Source organism: Oncorhynchus mykiss, chromosome 26 (assembly GCF_057628025.1).
Source record: "Oncorhynchus mykiss isolate SJ-2025 chromosome 26, ASM5762802v1, whole genome shotgun sequence".
Lineage (NCBI taxonomy): Eukaryota > Metazoa > Chordata > Actinopteri > Salmoniformes > Salmonidae > Oncorhynchus > Oncorhynchus mykiss.
The window spans coordinates 8,229,811-8,246,997 of NC_143047.1; the positions used below are offsets into that span (position 1 = coordinate 8,229,811).

Consider the following 17,187-nt stretch of genomic DNA (forward strand, 5'->3'; position numbering starts at 1 on the left):
TTTCGTCCCCACACACCAGACATGATCAGGACACAGGTTGAAATATCAAAAACTCTGAACCAACTATATGAATTTGGGGACAGGTCAAAAAGCATTAAACATTTATGCCAATTTAAATAGCTAGCTTGCTGTTGCTAGCTAATTTGTCCTGGGATATAAACATTGGGTTGTTATTTTAACTGTTTTTGCTACCATGTGGGTTTTAGCTTACGTGAGCCTGCTAACTGAGGAGTGTTAACTCACCTGTTTCCGTACACGTTTCATATTAAAACATTTCTTACAAAGGAGTTGTTTAATCTAACTGCTTAACTGTACTTGTTTTTTTGTACAATTAAAAATCTTTACAGGAAATTGCCACGGGCACTATCTGATGTGTGGAGACATTTCACTGCAGCTAATATAGAAGGAAAAGCTGTGTACATTTGCAAATACTGTGCCAACCCATGTGTGAAGAATGCAACAAAGATGCAGAATCATCTGGCCAAGTGCATAAAGTTTCCTCAGTGCTCACAACAAGCCACCTCTGACAAAAGTCTCTCTACTTCTATCCAAGGTGAAAATGCTGCATCAGACACCTTATCGATAGCAACAGCTCATGGTCCTCCTGGAATCACTAGTTATTTTTTACTCAATGGAGGAACGTAGTCAGAGAAATGCTGATGAATGTCTTGCTCGAGCTGTGTATGTAACTCGTTCACCTCTGATGCTCACAGGCAATTTGTATTGGAAGAGATTTCTGAATGTTCTTTGCCCAGCATACACCCCTCCAACCAAACATGCTTATCTACTCATTTGTAGGATGCACAGTTCAGACTTCAAGTGAAGGTCAAGCAAATCCCAGAGAAAGCAGACCTTAGTGCAATCATCTCTGATGGGTGGTTGAATGTTTGTGGGCAAGGAATAATTAACATTGTTAAACACACCGTTAATTCCCATGAAAAGTTTCCACCTCTGAATATTCCCCAAAATGTGCAACCCTACATAGCAACATACAAAAGCTTTTTCAGATGACTGGCTAAATCGTTAATTTGATGAGAACTAAAATGGATGAGTGGAACATTTCTTTTGATCTTTTTGGTGGCATAACTATAGATTAATGGGAAAAATAGATGGCAATAATACCCAGGCATGCAGATTTGGAGGACGCTGCATTGAATGATCTAGAGAAAAGCCACAACAAAAAAGACAGTTAAGAATACAAACTGGGTTGTGCGTTGCGTCAAGGGATGGCTAGGAGAGAAGAAGAAGAAAAAAAGTTGATGTCAAAACTGTCCCCAAGGAAGAGTTTAACATCCTTCTCCGACAGTTTTAAGGAAATGCACGAAATGGGAAGGAGGGAGCAGTACAGCATAAGTAGTGGGCTCAACAGGTTTCTAAAACACCCACCCATCGGTCGCAGCTGGTGCCTTATGAAGGATACTGATTTGACCACCTCGAATCATGTATTTTTTGGGCAAGATCAAACAGTTCAGGCAGCATGGAAAATATCTCAAACAGCCACCCTCCCATCACCGATAAGGACATTGCCCAGCTCCAAAACTCCCAGGCTCTGAATCCCGGTACACTAAGGGGTCTGGTTCAGAAAGTGTGGTTCGACCTCCAGTTACATCTGGGTCGAAGAGGAAGAGAGGGGAAGATACAACTAAAGCCCAACTCATTCGTCGTAAAAACAGACGAGAACGGTCTAAGCCAAGGTATGTTGTTTATAGCCTGTTTGTGATATTTCTAAGTTGCACTCGTTATTAGGCTACTGGAAAAAAATATTATAACATATTCTCTCAGATACGCCACTCTCGCATAGAACGATGTCACAAAGAATCATCGGCTTCTCGGGCATTAATCAAAATAATGTTTTTAATTAAATTATGTCTATCATTATTTGAACGTTGGTAACACGTTGTATAAAAGTGATAACGCCCTCGAAGCCAGTGTTTGTTGGATATATTGTCACGGTTTGCCGGCCAAAATATATTGTCGTCTCGGGCCTAACACCCATGCCAATATAGCCAACAAACACGGGCTTCTCGGGCATTATCACTTAAATGGATACAGCCCAACAAGCTCTAACCCTTAGCTCAAACCTGATTGAGTTTCAAACATATGACAACTGTTAGTAGCCTATTAATTCACATTAACCCACTCTAAAGCCCTAATGTGTACATTACATCTAAGCTAAAATATTTATATCTTTAAAAGTAAAAACACAAGATCAACAAATAATAAGCAGCAACCTTCCCTAACGATTTCCCTGTAGAGAAATTGACAGATTGCCATGGTTATGACACAGGTTAGACCACAAAATATGCAGTCTACAGTATGCATAAACTTCAGCCAAGCATACTTGTTTTAAAGCCTCTGACATGTACAATAACTACTGATTGTAAGTCGATCTGGATAAAAGCGGCCACTAAATTATAAAAATGTAACTGCACTGCATACGGAATACAGATTATGAACCATTACCAGGGGGGGGGGCACTTGGGGGAATATGCACCTGTTGAAAACTCACTCTCCTACCGTTTTCGCCTCCAACACCTACATATCAAATTTAAAGCACCAAGTTTTGGACTGGAACATTATGGAAAGCACAAAAAAAAAAAGTCACATGCCGGGACCAAACTACAGATCAAGAAATTGAGTATCGGTCTATGCAGCTGAAAATACACAGCTGAATACGAGGTGGAACCAATATATTAAACATGTAACATTATAGCCTACCCCCCCCCCCCCCCCAAATGACACCAAAATGAAAGTTGAATAAACTACACCTCAAATCCATTTCTGAAAAGCACTTTAAAAACATTCCGTACAAGCCATAAGCTTTTAAACTCATTGCTAAAATAAATAAGAAACTACTCACACAGGACTAGAATTCAAAGAGCAATGGTCCACCATCATCTCAGGCAAAAAATCCAGCTTAAAAGAGCCCATGTTTTTGGGTATGTTCCCTTTGCCAAAGAAAAAGAAAAACAAACTTGATCACACTTTTTCAAGTCGATACACTGCAAACCACTAGCCTTCTCAGAAACTTCAGCCGGAGGCTGCTGTGTAAAAACTATGGCGAAACCACAGAGGGTGATTAAAAACTAAGAGAAGTAACAAAATGGTAAAGAACCAACAACTTCAATTAAATGGACAACGGTGAAACGTTGAACCAGAGTATAACACAAAACAAATCCTCACTGTCCAACAATCTGGGTCTAGAATAACAGAAGAGTAGGCAGGCTACTAAAAGCTGTGGCCCCCAGGTCCCACAAATAAAGTGCTGATGGGCTAGGGCTTTTTGTGAGCATTTCTCTTAGCCAAGCAGAACTGGGTGCAGCGTCAGATAAATAGAGCGTCAGATTGAGGCTGATAAGGGTGAGTGACTGTCCAGAATGAATGGGGAACAGGAGCGAGCTGGTAATCCCTGCACTAATATGAGGCTGGGGAGACAATCAGGTTCCGGCACTGGGACACGGTCACCCTGTTGTTCTGCGTAGTTGGGGGGGGGGGGGGGCTGGGCCATATGACATTGGTCGCATTAACTCCCACCCTAACCCCCTGACCTTAGAAAAGCTACAGGTATGGCAGCGAACACAAACAAGGAGGGGGACCTGTGTAAACAACCTGGCCAGTGGATGGCTCAAACTTTCTTTTGTTGCGCAATCACACCAACCGGAGTGGTTTCAAAACCACTATTACGATTTATTACGCCCTACTTAAATTATAGCAAACACTGCTTTCAAGCTTTCGTGACCATTTCTATACAATGTCAAGTTACATGCTGGGTCAATTAGGAATACAAAATGCCAGGCAGTACAAAATGCTGTGTACTCCACCGAAATTCACAGTGGGTGCGAGACCTGCAGAGGCCCGGGTGGGGTGCTTCAGCAAGGCTAGAATAGGGCAGATGTGTCTTTGTGAAGGACACATGGATAAGGTTGTCCTGGAAGGTTGTCCTGGAAGAAAACTTGCTTCCTTCTGCTCTGACAACGTTCCCCAACTCTGAGGATTGGTTTTCCCAGCAGGACAATGCTCCATGCCACAGAGCCAGGTCAATCAAGGTGTGGATGGAGGACCACCAGATCAAGACCCTGTCATGGCCAGCTCAATCTCCAGACCTGAACCCCATTGAAATCCTCTGGAATGTGATCAAGAGGAAGATGGATGGTCACAAACCATCAAACAATGCCGATCTGCTTGAATTTATGCATCAGGTGCGGCATAAAGTCACCCAACATCAATGTGAAACACTGGTGGAGAGCATGCCAAGACGCATGAAAGCTGTGTTTGAAAATCAGGGTTATTCCACCAAATATTGATATCTGAACTCTCCATAAGTTAAAACATTAGTATTATGTTGCTTAAAAAGGAATCTGAACTAATTTTCTTTGCATTAATCGAGGTCTGACAACACTGCATCTTTTGTCATTTTGACCAGTAGTCATTTTATGCAAATAAATGCTCTAAATAACTATTTTTATTTGGAATTAGTTTATAGTATAAAAACAAACATTTTCATTTTACCAAAACACATACCTATAAATAGTACAGAGCTGCGTTATACAGTTGAAGTCGGAAGTTTACATACTTACAAAGCTACCAGTATCTTCTCGCATTATAAAGTGTTCTAGCCTTTATGGACGTTGTTTTGCAAACTGTAATTAACACTTTCAACATTTCTACATGCAGTGTCACATTATTCAAGTGTATTAACTTCTGTGCAGCATGAGTTTGGAGCTAACATCATGATGCAGTCCAGATCCCAGTACAGGCTAACAATTAGTAAGTGGAGCAGGCACAGTGCGGTGCCTCGTACTATAAGGGGGACATTGACTGTGCCGATAAATGTGTCTCTCGGATCAATTCTGACACAAGTACCAAAACAAACATTTCAGTACCAAACAGGTTCATGTTCTAGTATTGAACATTTTCAACATCCCGTGCAACACTACTGTCAACATTATAGAATAACAGATGCAGGAGTCATTTTCCAAAATGTCCAAGCATCCTAAGGCTTTTCAACTTTAGAATCTTGATACACTACCATGCTTCACATGCACCTCTTAACCACTACTTGTAGGCCCAACTAGTATCTACTACTGTAGTTCGTGTCCTCTACTGCATTTCAGCACCAGAATTAGATGATTTAGCAGAATTAACTGATGGGGAAAAAGCAAGGGAGAGAAAGAGTTCTTACCCCCCCATGGTGGACACCTCCAGGGCAGTTTGGGGAAGCTCACATTGTGGCTGCCCATGCTGCTCCGTGGACAGGTACAAGCCCTCAGCGTCGATACTATCCATCCAGTGCCTTTCACAACCACTACAGAAACACACCAAACAGGACAGGACAAACATGACACCCATGTAGTCAAAAGAAAAACACAGACAGTGGATGGAAATGACTTACAGTGGCTGAGACAGACATCCAGAGTTTGGCCAAGGAAAAAGTGTAACATGCACGTGGAAGATATGAGAGAAATCGAAACGTACATGACAAAAATTGGACACAAGAATGATATTATAACAAATAAATTACAAGCACTGCACATTGTTGTTCTTTCTGGATGCAAACAAGGGTAGGGAACCTAGAGAAGGTTACATGGAGTGCGCAGCTACTAGAGCAGTGTGATTTGCCTTATTGCGTTGAGGATATGAAATGAGTGGACCTAAAAATACTGCCAGCTCCTTGGCCTACATAAAAAAAATACTTCTCTGAATTATTTGCACAACTCACTCAAGGGATGCGAGAAGCTAGGTCAATGTGTTGTTATCTAAGAACAAGGCATTTGGTTCGATTACAACTATCCTGGGGTGTAAAGGTGAAAACTGCTTTCTGACACGAAATACACTGACATCTACACTTATACAATTGGGTAGCTGTGTTGAACGGCCCCAAGATTCGAGACTGTTTACATGGTAGATGTCCATAGCTACTCCATCATGCCAAAGAGTGTTTAAAGACAATTGTAACAGTATTGCTTCTGTGTTTCTCCTCGCCACAGTCACCCTCGAAGCATTGTTACCTATCACGGCACAAAAGCCGCAGCCCTTGTTAGCGAGCATCCCGCTAACTAGCTAGCCATTTCACACTCCAGTAATTTGGCGATCAGTATTTAATTATTTTTTTTTAATTATTTTTTTAAAACCTCCCGCTTCAGGCTGGATGTGTCAATGTGTTTATACATGTATAAACTATGAGCAGAATTACTGTCATACCTCAATTAGCCACAAATTCCCTCGTTTGCACAGCTTCCAGAAAAGATTTGCTTTCAGTGCCATTTTCTCTACATTTCCTCCCACATGTGCCAGCCCCCTAGCAATTAGAGTTCAGGCCAATGAGCTTCAACCCCTTGCCATTTGAGTGATAGCTAGCAAGATGCACACACAGTAGAGCGAGAGAGAGCATTGACATAGTGCACATAGTCGGGGACCATTTTGGGAACCGTTTTTGGCTTGTGGGTGCTACTTTCAGAACTACTGGCTAAAAAGTATACAAAAGTACTGGAAATCGCCTCCCAAATTGCGCAGCAGTCTAAGGCAGTGCTTGAGGCATCACTACAGACCCGGGTTTGATCAATAGGCCCAGCACTGTCCAGGTTAGGGCAGGGTTTGGCCGCCCTGGATTTCCTTGTCCCATCGCGCTCTAGTGGCTCGTGGCGGGTCAGGCATCTGCAAGCTGACTTCGGTCACCAGCTGGAAGGTGTTTCTGGCACATTGGTGCGGCTGGCTTCCGGGTTAAGCTTGCAGTGTGTCAAGAAGCACTGCAGACTGGCAGGGTATTTTTCAGAGGATGCATGGCTCTCGAACTTCACCTCTCAAGTCTGTAGGGTAGTTGCAGCGATGGGACAAAACCTTAACTACCAATTGGATATCACAAAATTGTGGAGAAAAATGGGTAAAAGTACAACAAAAAAGTACAGGTTAGGATTACTTTTCATAAATAATGAATACTAGGATAGTCTTTTTTTAAAACATCAATAGGAGAGAAAATGAGTCCTTGATACAACTCAACTACAAATTGTGCAGATCTTCCATGACTCAAGTGAAAATGACATTTGATAACAGGGAAACAATCATAGGCCTCTAATCTCAGACAAGCATGTGTTCACTTTGCTGTCAACTGTTGTACCCTAGCAACACACATAATTGGCGAGAAATGCCTTATCCTTTCACATGGCCAATTAATTTTCTGAACCAAGCAATGCACCAATCCTGAGCTAGGCTAGATTTGTTCACTGAGTACTATTAATTATTGATCGGTTCTCAGTACAGACATGCAATGAGTCCTAACTGTAAAATCTCTCCCGTCTGGCTTGATTGGTGTTAGTGGAAAAAGCACCCAAAGGGTTTACAGCAGGGGTCTTCAACTAGATTCAGCCATGGGTTGGGGCGAGGGGAAAATAATAAATAATTTGTACTCTGCAAATTGATGCAAGAAGCCGAACAGATATACAAAAGCAATCATTTCAAACCTTGATTACATTGGTACATGATCATGTCTCTGAGTGGAAATACTTGGGAATAGATTTCCTAAATGAAAATAATTTTGAGGTGAATTCCTAGCGAGTTTAGTCTCATTTCCAAAAACTATAATAAAAATGTAAAATGTGGTCCGCAGTCCCCCAGTCGATGATCCCTGGTTAACAGCTACACATGTTAGCAAGCCTGGCATTTGTCCAGTAGTGCTGAGCGAAGTGTTTATTTAAAAAAAAAAATTATATATATATATATATATACACACACACACACACACACACACATATATACATACACACATATACAGTGCCTTGCGAAAGTATTCGGCCCTCTTGAACTTTGCGACCTTTTGCCACATTTCAGGCTTCAAACATAAAGATATAAAACTGTATTTTTTTGTGAAGAATCAACAACAAGTGGGACACAATCATAAAGTGGAACGACATTTATTGGATATTTCAAACTTTTTTAACAAATCAAAAACTGAAAAATTGGGCGTGCAAAATTATTCAGCCCCTTTACTTTCAGTGCAGCAAACTCTCTCCAGAAGTTCAGTGAGGATCTCTGAATGATCCAATGTTGACCTAAATGACTAATGATGATAAATACAATCCACCTGTGTGTAATCAAGTCTCCGTATAAATGCACCTGCACTGTGATAGTCTCAGAGGTCCGTTAAAAGCGCAGAGCATCATGAAGAACAAGGAACACACCAGGAAGGTCCGAGATACTGTTGTGAAGAAGTTTAAAGCCGGATTTGGATACAAAAGGATTTCCCAAGCTTTAAACATCCCAAGGAGCACTGTGCAAGCGATAATATTGAAATTGAAGGAGTATCAGACCACTGCAAATCTACCAAGACCTGGCCGTCCCTCTAAACTTTCAGCTCATACAAGGAGAAGACTGATCAGAGATGCAGCCAAGAGGCCCATGATCACTCTGGATGAACTGCAGAGATCTACAGCTGAGGTGGGAGACTCTGTCCATAAGACAACAATCAGTCATATATTGCACAAATCTGGCCTTTATGGAAGAGTGGCAAGAAGAAAGCCATTTCTTAAAGATATCCATAAAAAGTGTTGTTTAAAGTTTGCCACAAGCCACCTGGGAGACACACCAAACATGTGGAAGAAGGTGCTCTGGTCAGATGAAACCAAAATTGAACTTTTTGGCAACAATGCAAAACGTTATGTTTGGCGTAAAAGCAACACAGCTCATCACTCTGAACACACCATCCCCACTGTCAAACATGGTGGTGGCAGCATCATGGTTTGGGCCTGCTTTTCTTCAGCAGGGACAGGGAAGATGGTTAAAATTAATGGGAAGATGGATGGAGCCAAATACAGGACCATTCTGGAAGAAAACCTGATGGAGTCTGCAAAAGACCTGAGACTGGGACGGAGATTTGTCTTCCAACAAGACAATGATCCAAAACATAAAGCAAAATCTACAATGGAATGGTTCAAAAATAAACATATCCAGGTGTTAGAATGGCCAAGTCAAAGTCCAGACCTGAATCCAATCGAGAATCTGTGGAAAGAACTGAAAACTGCTGTTCACAAATGCTCTCCATCCAACCTCACTGAGCTCGAGCTGTTTTGCAAGGAGGAATGGGAAAAAATGTCAGTCTCTCGATGTGCAAAACTGATAGACATACCCCAAGCGACTTACAGCTGTAATCGCAGCAAAAGGTGGCGCTACAAAGTATTAACTTAAGGGGGCTGAATAATTTTGCACGCCCAATTTCAGTTTTTGATTTGTTAAAAAAGTTTGAAATATCCAATAAATGTCGTTCCACTTCATGATTGTGTCCCACTTGTTGTTGATTCTTCACAAAAAATAAAATGTTATATCTTTGTTTGAAGCCTGAAATGTGGCAAAAGGTCACAAAGTTCAAGGGGGCCGAATACTTTCGCAAGGCACTGTGTGTGTGTGTATGTATATATATATATATATATATATATATATATATATATATATATACATCCATACATACACACACAAGAAGAAGGGTGTGTAGGTCCTGGGCTGGCGTGGTTACAAGTGGTCTACGTTTATGAGGTCGGTTGGACCTACTGCCAAATTCTCTAAAACAATGTTGGAAGTGTCTTATGGTAGAGAAATGAACATTAAATTATCTGACAACAGCTCTGGTGGACATTCCTGCAGTCAGCATGCCAACTGCACACTTCCTCAAAACTTGATACATCTGTGGCATTGTGTTGTGACACAAAACTGCCTTTTATTGTCCCCAGTACAAGGTGCACCTGTGTAATGATCATGATGTGTAATCAGCTTCTTGACATGCCACTCCTGTCAGGTGGATGGATTTTCTTGGCAAAGGAGAAATGCTCACTAACAAGGCAGTATACAAACTTGTCCACAAATTAAGAAAAATAAGCTTTTCATGCATATGGAACATTTGTGATCTTTAATTTCAGCTCACCTGTATTCGGTGCATGTGACAAATAACATGTGATTTTGTATTTTCAGGTAGAGATACCTCGCGAAGCAACTGCCCTCTAGATTGTGAGATCTTCCCTCTGTCTACATGCCCACACTGACTGGACAATTATACATGGAATGGATTATGGTCATTGTAGTTCATTATAAAGTCTTCTGCGCTAAACTATGAAGAATATTGGCCTGTTGGAAACTACAACCCCCAACTGCATTGCACAGTTCGGGCTTGATCTGATTGATCTCTAGAGAAACTGCGCATTGAGCTCAGAAAAAAACAAACTAAATGGAATTAAAATAACAGACCTGACCTCGGTCAATTTGTTGTGTAGAAAAAATAAAAAAATTCCCCAACACTATTGTCCAGATAAGACCGTTTAGAATCAGATAGATATTTTTTATGAGGTAAAATAGTTTTGATCTGTACACAAGATTAACATGTTGATGGTTCTACACTAGTGATCAACTTTTTGGACATTCCCATTTTAGTGTCTGGTGGGTAAGGCCGGTAATGGCTAGAGGCAGTTCTTCCGAGAGAAATGCAGATGGTTCTGTTAAAACCTCATTTGCCTTGCAGCTTTCCACCTGCTAAATACTTCCATAAAAGAAGAAATAAAAAAAAAAGGCAGATACTTATTACCAGTGGCAGACCACTCCCTACTTGGCTGCAATCAAACGGAAACGGCTATTATGGAGGGCAATATGCGTCATTAAAAACAGCTCTGCCGTCAAAAAATGCAATCGTCGGCTCTGCTGGGAGCAGTGCAGCTGGACAAAACAATAAGCACACCAAAGATTGACAGGGGTGGTGATAGTAGGGGATGCGACCAGAAAATTCAAATGACCAAACAAGGAACCTGGGAGTTGCCATGAAAATACATTACCTTTAAAAAAACAGTTGCTAAGGAGTCTTGCAGGGTTTCAACAAACACGCATTCTAGGTACAAGAAACACCGCTGACAAGTTTGCCATTGCCATGAATAACAGCGTCACAATAATGTATTGAACGCTCATTACAAGGTGTGAAACACCTCAGTGAGTACAGTTAACAGTATTTTTAGTTAATAATCATATTTACAAGGACACATCTGAACTCAGGCTACCTGATGGGACTTAAATGCATAAACTAGGTTTTTTGTTAAAGTTCTACCACAGGGACCATGTTCTATTTGATTCTACGTTCGGACAAAGTTTGCATGCGAAAGATGTATACTTTGTTTTTCTAAAATCACTTCACTCGTATATAAGAGGGAGGTTTGCGTAACCGGTTTTTGCCCCTGCGCAGATCAAATATGCCAATTTAAGCAGCTTACACGTCCGAACAATTTGAAAGATGATTCAAACATGTTGTTTTCTGAACAAGTGTATGCTTACTTCGATTTTGACCTTACGTTGATTAAGACTAGCAAAGTGTTTTCGTCACCCAAATGGATGGAAAGGAGGATGAAGGTGGAAACTGATACCTGATTAAATTGTGTGCACTCAAGGTGGGAGAACCTTCCAGAAGGACAACAATCTCCACCAATCAAGCCTTTATGGGAGAGTGGCCAGACGGAAACCACTCCTCAGTAAAAGGCACATGACAGCCGGCTTGAGTTTGCCAAAAGGCATCTAAAAGACTCTCAGACCATGAAACAAAATTCTCTGGTCTGACAAAACCAAGATCGAACTCTTTGGCCTGAATGCCAAGCGTCACTTCTAGAGGAAACTAGGCCCCACTCACCAGGCCAATAAAATTCCTATGGTGAAGCATGGTGGTGGCAGCATCATGCTGTACAGAGAGATCATTGATGAAAACCTGCTCCAGAGCGCTCAGGACCTCAGACTGGGGCTAGGGCTGTGGCAGTCCTGAAATTGTGTCAGCCGGTGATTGTCAAGCAAATAGCTGCCGGTCTCACGGTAATGGACCATTAATGAACATAAAAACATTTAGCATTTCCTGGCTTCCACGTATAGCCTATAAGCCACTGCTGCAGACCTTCGGAACATCTACATTTAAAAAAAACAATGTATTTTAGACGGGTCTAAAACAACATGATATATTGAAGATATTGGAAGAATTGTCCACATTTACTTTTCGTCAGCCAACAAGATGAGTAGGCCTAACGAACAGCAAAAGGACTAGTCTTGGTCAATCTACTATCCCCCATAGTACAAAAGTTGATCCATTTGATTCCATGCGAGAAATACATTTTCCAAACATAGTCTGGGACAGTTGTGGGATGCGATAGAGCCCAAATTTCTAGCATCAAAAAATGTTTTAAGCAATGAGCCTGACAACAGATGAGAACTTATAGCTTAAAATGTTGATAAACTATTAGGCAATTTCTTCACATTATAAGCGCAGCAATGCGCACATGGCAGTAGAGTATAGACGTGAACCTTCCATAACAGGAAAACACCTCTCAAAAGTGACCACAAATGCAAATATTCATGTACTGATTTTATTATAAAAAAGGTGAATTTTTATGGTGAAATGTATCTTCCCCAAACGTGTGTATAGTATGCCAGTTGGGCTCTACACCAGTTGTAAAGCAGGTTAATGCGTTTCATTTGAAGTAGTTATTTGGCCACATTGTGATACAAACCTTAACGAAATATATAGGGCTAAGCTACATGAGATGTGCGACTATGATTGGAAAAAGTCACAAAAAAAAGCATGCGCTGTTTCTTGCCTTAAGCTGGGAATCATTCACAAATGATAGGGTAATATTAGAGATGCACAATAAAAAAAAAAATTCAGATGTTGCCCTACCGGAGTTACACAGTATTTTATTTTACCTTTATTTAACCAGGTAGGCTAGTTGAGAACAAGTTCTCATTTACAACTGCGACCTGGACAAGATAAAGCATAGCAGTGTGAACAGACAGAGTTACACATGGAGTAAACAATAAACAAGTCAATAACACAGTAGAAAAAAAGAGTATATACATTGTGTGCAAAAGGCATGAGGTGGTAGGCGAATAATTACAATTTAGCAGATTAACACTGGAGTGATAAATGATCAGATGGTCATGTGCAGGTAGAGATACTGGTGTGCAAAAGAGCAGAAAAATAAATAAAAACAATATGGGGATGAGGTAGGTAAAATGGGTGGGCTATTTACCAATGGACTATGTACAGCTGCAGCGATCGGTTAGCTGCTCAGATAGCAGATGTTTGAAGTTGGTGAGGGAGATAAAAGTCTCCAACTTCAGCGATTTTTGCAATTCGTTTCAGTCACAGGCAGCAGAGAACTGGAAGGAAAGGCGGCCAAATGAGGTGTTGGCTTTAGGGATGATCAGTGAGATACACCTGCTGGAGCGTGTGCTACGGGTGGGTGTTGCCATCGTGACCAGTGAACTGAGATAAGGTGGAGCTTTACCTAGCATGGACTTGTAGATGACCTGGAGCCAGTGGGTCTGGTGACTAATATGTAGTGAGGGCCAGCCGACTAGAGCATACAGGTTGCAGTGATGAGTGGTATAAGGTGCTTTAGTAACAAAACGGATGGCACTGTGATAAACTGCATCCAGTTTGCTGAGTAGAGTATTGGAAGCTATTTTGTAGATGACATCACCGAAGTCGAGGATCGGTAGGATAATCAGTTTTACTAGGGTAAGTTTGGCAGCGTGAGTGAAGGAGGCTTTGTTGCGGAATAGAAAGCCGACTCTAGATTTGATTTTAGATTGGAGATGTTTGGAAGGAGAGTTTACAGTCTAGCCAGACACCTAAGTACTTATAGATGTCCACATATTCTAGGTTGGAACCATCCAGGGTGGTGATGCTAGTCGTGCGTGCGTGTGCAGGCAGCGAACGGTTGAAAAGCATGCATTTGGTTTTACTAGCATTTAAGAGCAGTTGGAGGCCACGGAAGGAGTGCTGTATGGCATTGAAGCTCGTTTGGAGGTTAGATAGCACAGTGTCCAAGGAAGGGCCAGAAGTATACAGAATGGTGTCGTCTACGTAGAGGTGGATCAGGGAATCGCCCGCAGCAAGAGCAACATCATTGAAATATACAGAGAAAAGAGTCGTCCCGAAAATTGAACCCTGTGGCACCCCCATAGAGACTGCCAGAGGACCGGACAACATGCCCTCCGATTTGACACACTGAACTCTGTCTGCAAAGTAGTTGGTGAACCAGGCAAGGCAGTCATTAGAAAAACCGAGGCTACTGAGTCTGCCGATAAGAATATGGTGATTGACAGTCTAAAGCCTTGGCCAGGTCAATGAAGACGGCTGCACAGTACTGTCTTTTATCGATGGCGGTTATGATATCGTTTAGTACCTTGAGCGTGGCTGAGGTGCACCCGTGACCGGCTCGGAAACCAGATTGCACAGCGGAGAAGGTACGGTGGGATTCGAGATGGTCAGTGATCTGTTTGTTGACTAGGCTTTCGAAGACCTTAGATAGGCAGGGCAGGATGGATATAGGTCTGTAACAGTCTGGGTCCAGGGTGTCTCCCCCTTTGAAGAGGGGGATGACTGCGGCAGCTTTCCAATCCTTGGGGATCTGAGACGATATGAAAGAGGTTGAACAGGCTGGTAATAGGGGTTGCGACAATGGCGGTGGATAGTTTCAGAAATAGAGGGTCCAGATTGTCAAGACCAGCTGATTTGTACGGGTCCAGGTTTTGCAGCTTTTTCAGAACATCTGCTATCTGGATTTGGGTAAAGGAGAAGCTGGGGAGGCTTGGGCGAGTAGCTACGGGGGGGGGGAGCTGTTGGTCGAGGTTGGAGTAGCCAGGAGGAAGGCAGGGCCAGCCATTGAGAAATGCTTGTTGAAGTTTGATTATCATGGATTTATCAGTGGTGACCGTGTTACCTAGCCTCAGTGCAGTGGGCAGCTGGGAGGAGGTGCTCTTGTTCTCCATGGACTTTACAGTGCCCCAGAACTTTTTGGAGTTAGAGCTACAGGATGCAAATTTCTGCTTGAAAAAGCTGGCCTTTGCTTTCCTGACTGACTGCGTGTATTGGTTCCTGACTTCCCTGAACAGTTGCATATCGCAGGGACTATTCGATGCTATTGCAGTCCGTCACAGGATGTTTTTGTGCTGGTCAAGGGCAGTCAGGTCAGGAGTGAACCAAGGGCTATATCTGTTCTTAGTTCTGCATTTTTTGAACGGAGCATGCTTATCTAAGATGGTGAGGAAGTTAAATTTTAAAAGAATGACCAGGCATCCTGAACTGACGGGATGAGGTCAATATCCTTCCAGGATACCCGGGCCAGGTCAATTAGAAAGGCCTGCTCGCAGAAGCGTTTTAGGGAGCGTTTGACAGTGATGAGGGGTGGTCGTTTGACTGCGGGCCCGTAGAGGATACAGGCAATGAGGCAGTGATCGCTGAGATCCTGATTGAGGACAGCGGAGGTGTATTTGGAGGGCCAGTTGGTCAGGATAACGTGTATGAGGGTGCCCTTGTTTACAGATTTAGGGTTGTACCTGGTGGGTTCCTTGATGATGTGTGAGATTGAGGGCATCTAGCTTAGATTGTAGGACAGACGGGGTGTTAAGCATATCCCAGTTTAGGTCACCTAACAGAACAAACTCTGAAGCTAGATGGGGGGGGGGGGGGGGGGGGGGGGCGATCAATTCACAAATGGTATCCAGGGCACAGCTGGGAGCTGAGGGGGGTCGGTAGCAGGCGGCAACAGTGAGACATTTCTGGAGAGAGTAATTTTTTTAATTAGTAGTTCGAACTGTTTGGGAATGGACCTGGAAAGTATGACATTAATTTGCAGGCTAACTCCGCCCCCTTTGGCAGTTCTATCTTGGCGGAAAATGTTATAGTTGGGTATGGAAATGTCAGAATTTTTGGTGGCCTTCCTAAGCCAGGATTTAGACACAGCAAGGACATCAGGGTTGGCAGAGTGTGCTAAAGCAGTGAGTAAAACAAACTTAGGGAGGAGGCTTCTGATGTTGACATGCATGAAACCAAGGCTTTTTCGATCACAGAAGTCAACAAATGAGGGTGCCTGGGGACATGCAGGGCCTGGGTTTACCTCCACATCACCCGCGGAACAAAGGAGGAGTAGTATGAGGGTGCGGCTAAAGACTATCAAAACTGGTCGCCTAGAGCGTTGGGGACAAATAATAAAAGGAGCAGATTTCTGGACATGGTAGAATATATTTAGGGCATAATGCACAGAGTATGGTGGGGTGTGGGTACAGCGGAGGTAAGCCCAGGCACTGGGTGATGATGAGAGAGGTTGTATCTCTGGACATGCTGGTTGTAATGGGTGAGGGATGTGTGGGAGGTGGGACAAAGGAGGTATCAGAGGTGTGAGGAGTGGAACTAGGGGCTCCATTGTAAACTAAAACAATGATAACAAACCTGAACAACAGTATACAGGGCATATTGATATTTGAGAGAGACATACAGCAAGGCATAAAGTAATCGCAGGTCTTGATTGGGAGAGCTAGCTAAATCAACAGGTGAGACAACAGCTAATCAGCTAACACAACAACAGCAGGTAAAATGGCGATGACTAGGCAGAGGAGGTCGGATTAACTACACACAGAGCCTGAGTTTGCAGCTGGGGCCGACAGATAAAACACAAATAAACAGAATGGAGTACCGTGATTAATGGACAGTCCAGCAGGCATCAGCTATGTAGCCAAGTGATCATAGTGTCCAGAGGGCAGCAGTAGATGGAACAGGGGAGCCGCCACTACGCTAGCACTCGGGCGACACAGCGTTTAAAGTTAGTAGCCCTCCGACGGAGGCCAGTTGAAGGCACAGCGGACGGAGTATTCGTCGGCAGACCAGTCGTGGTGGTGCGGCGGGGGGCCGTGTCGACAGAGAATCCAAGCCAGATGGCGAAAGAGGTATTGTAGAATTTAGTTTGCTAGCCGGGAGATGCGCCTGGCTCACGGCTAATTGGTGCTAGCTTCGTGGCAGTCGCGTTAGCCACTATAGCCAATCGGTAGCAGCGGTGAACTGGTGCCAAGGTCCAGAGTTTACAGCAAGGATCCGGTGGAGTATTGGGCTCTAGCCGTGTATGAGTGGGGATCGGGTGAACAGCTGAGTAGGCCGGGAGGTGGGCCTCAGGGATAGCTTCGGTACTGGATGCCACGGTGAGTGGAAGCTAGCTGCAAGCTAGCTAGCTGTGAAGATCAGAAGTAGTGGTCCAGGGATTACAGCAGGAATCCGGCGTTGTTGTGGAGAGACAGTCCGATACTGGTAGACTGGCGAGTATTATCCAGGCTAAGAACAGGGCTGGTATCAATGCAGAAGGTAAAAGCCGCTAGCAGTGGCTAACAATGACTAAATAGCTTGTAGCTAAT

General features: G+C 43.1%; 1 protein-coding gene across 50 annotated transcripts in view; it reads right to left on the reverse strand.

Moving 5' to 3' along the window:
- LOC110506308 (CUGBP Elav-like family member 1) overlaps window positions 1-17,187 on the reverse strand; it is a 40,563-nt gene that overhangs the window by 17,711 nt on the left and 5,665 nt on the right. For 28 of the 50 annotated variants that reach the window (XM_090221857.1, XM_036964231.2, XM_090221869.1 and 25 more), the window contains exon 3: window positions 5,183-5,305. The exons of the other annotated variants lie outside the window; for them this stretch is intronic. In XM_090221857.1, the coding sequence (XP_090077983.1) occupies window positions 5,183-5,286 (104 nt within the window). In that variant the 5' untranslated portion in view covers window positions 5,287-5,305. The remainder of the gene's footprint in view (window positions 1-5,182; window positions 5,306-17,187) is intronic. 50 annotated transcript variants of the gene reach the window in all.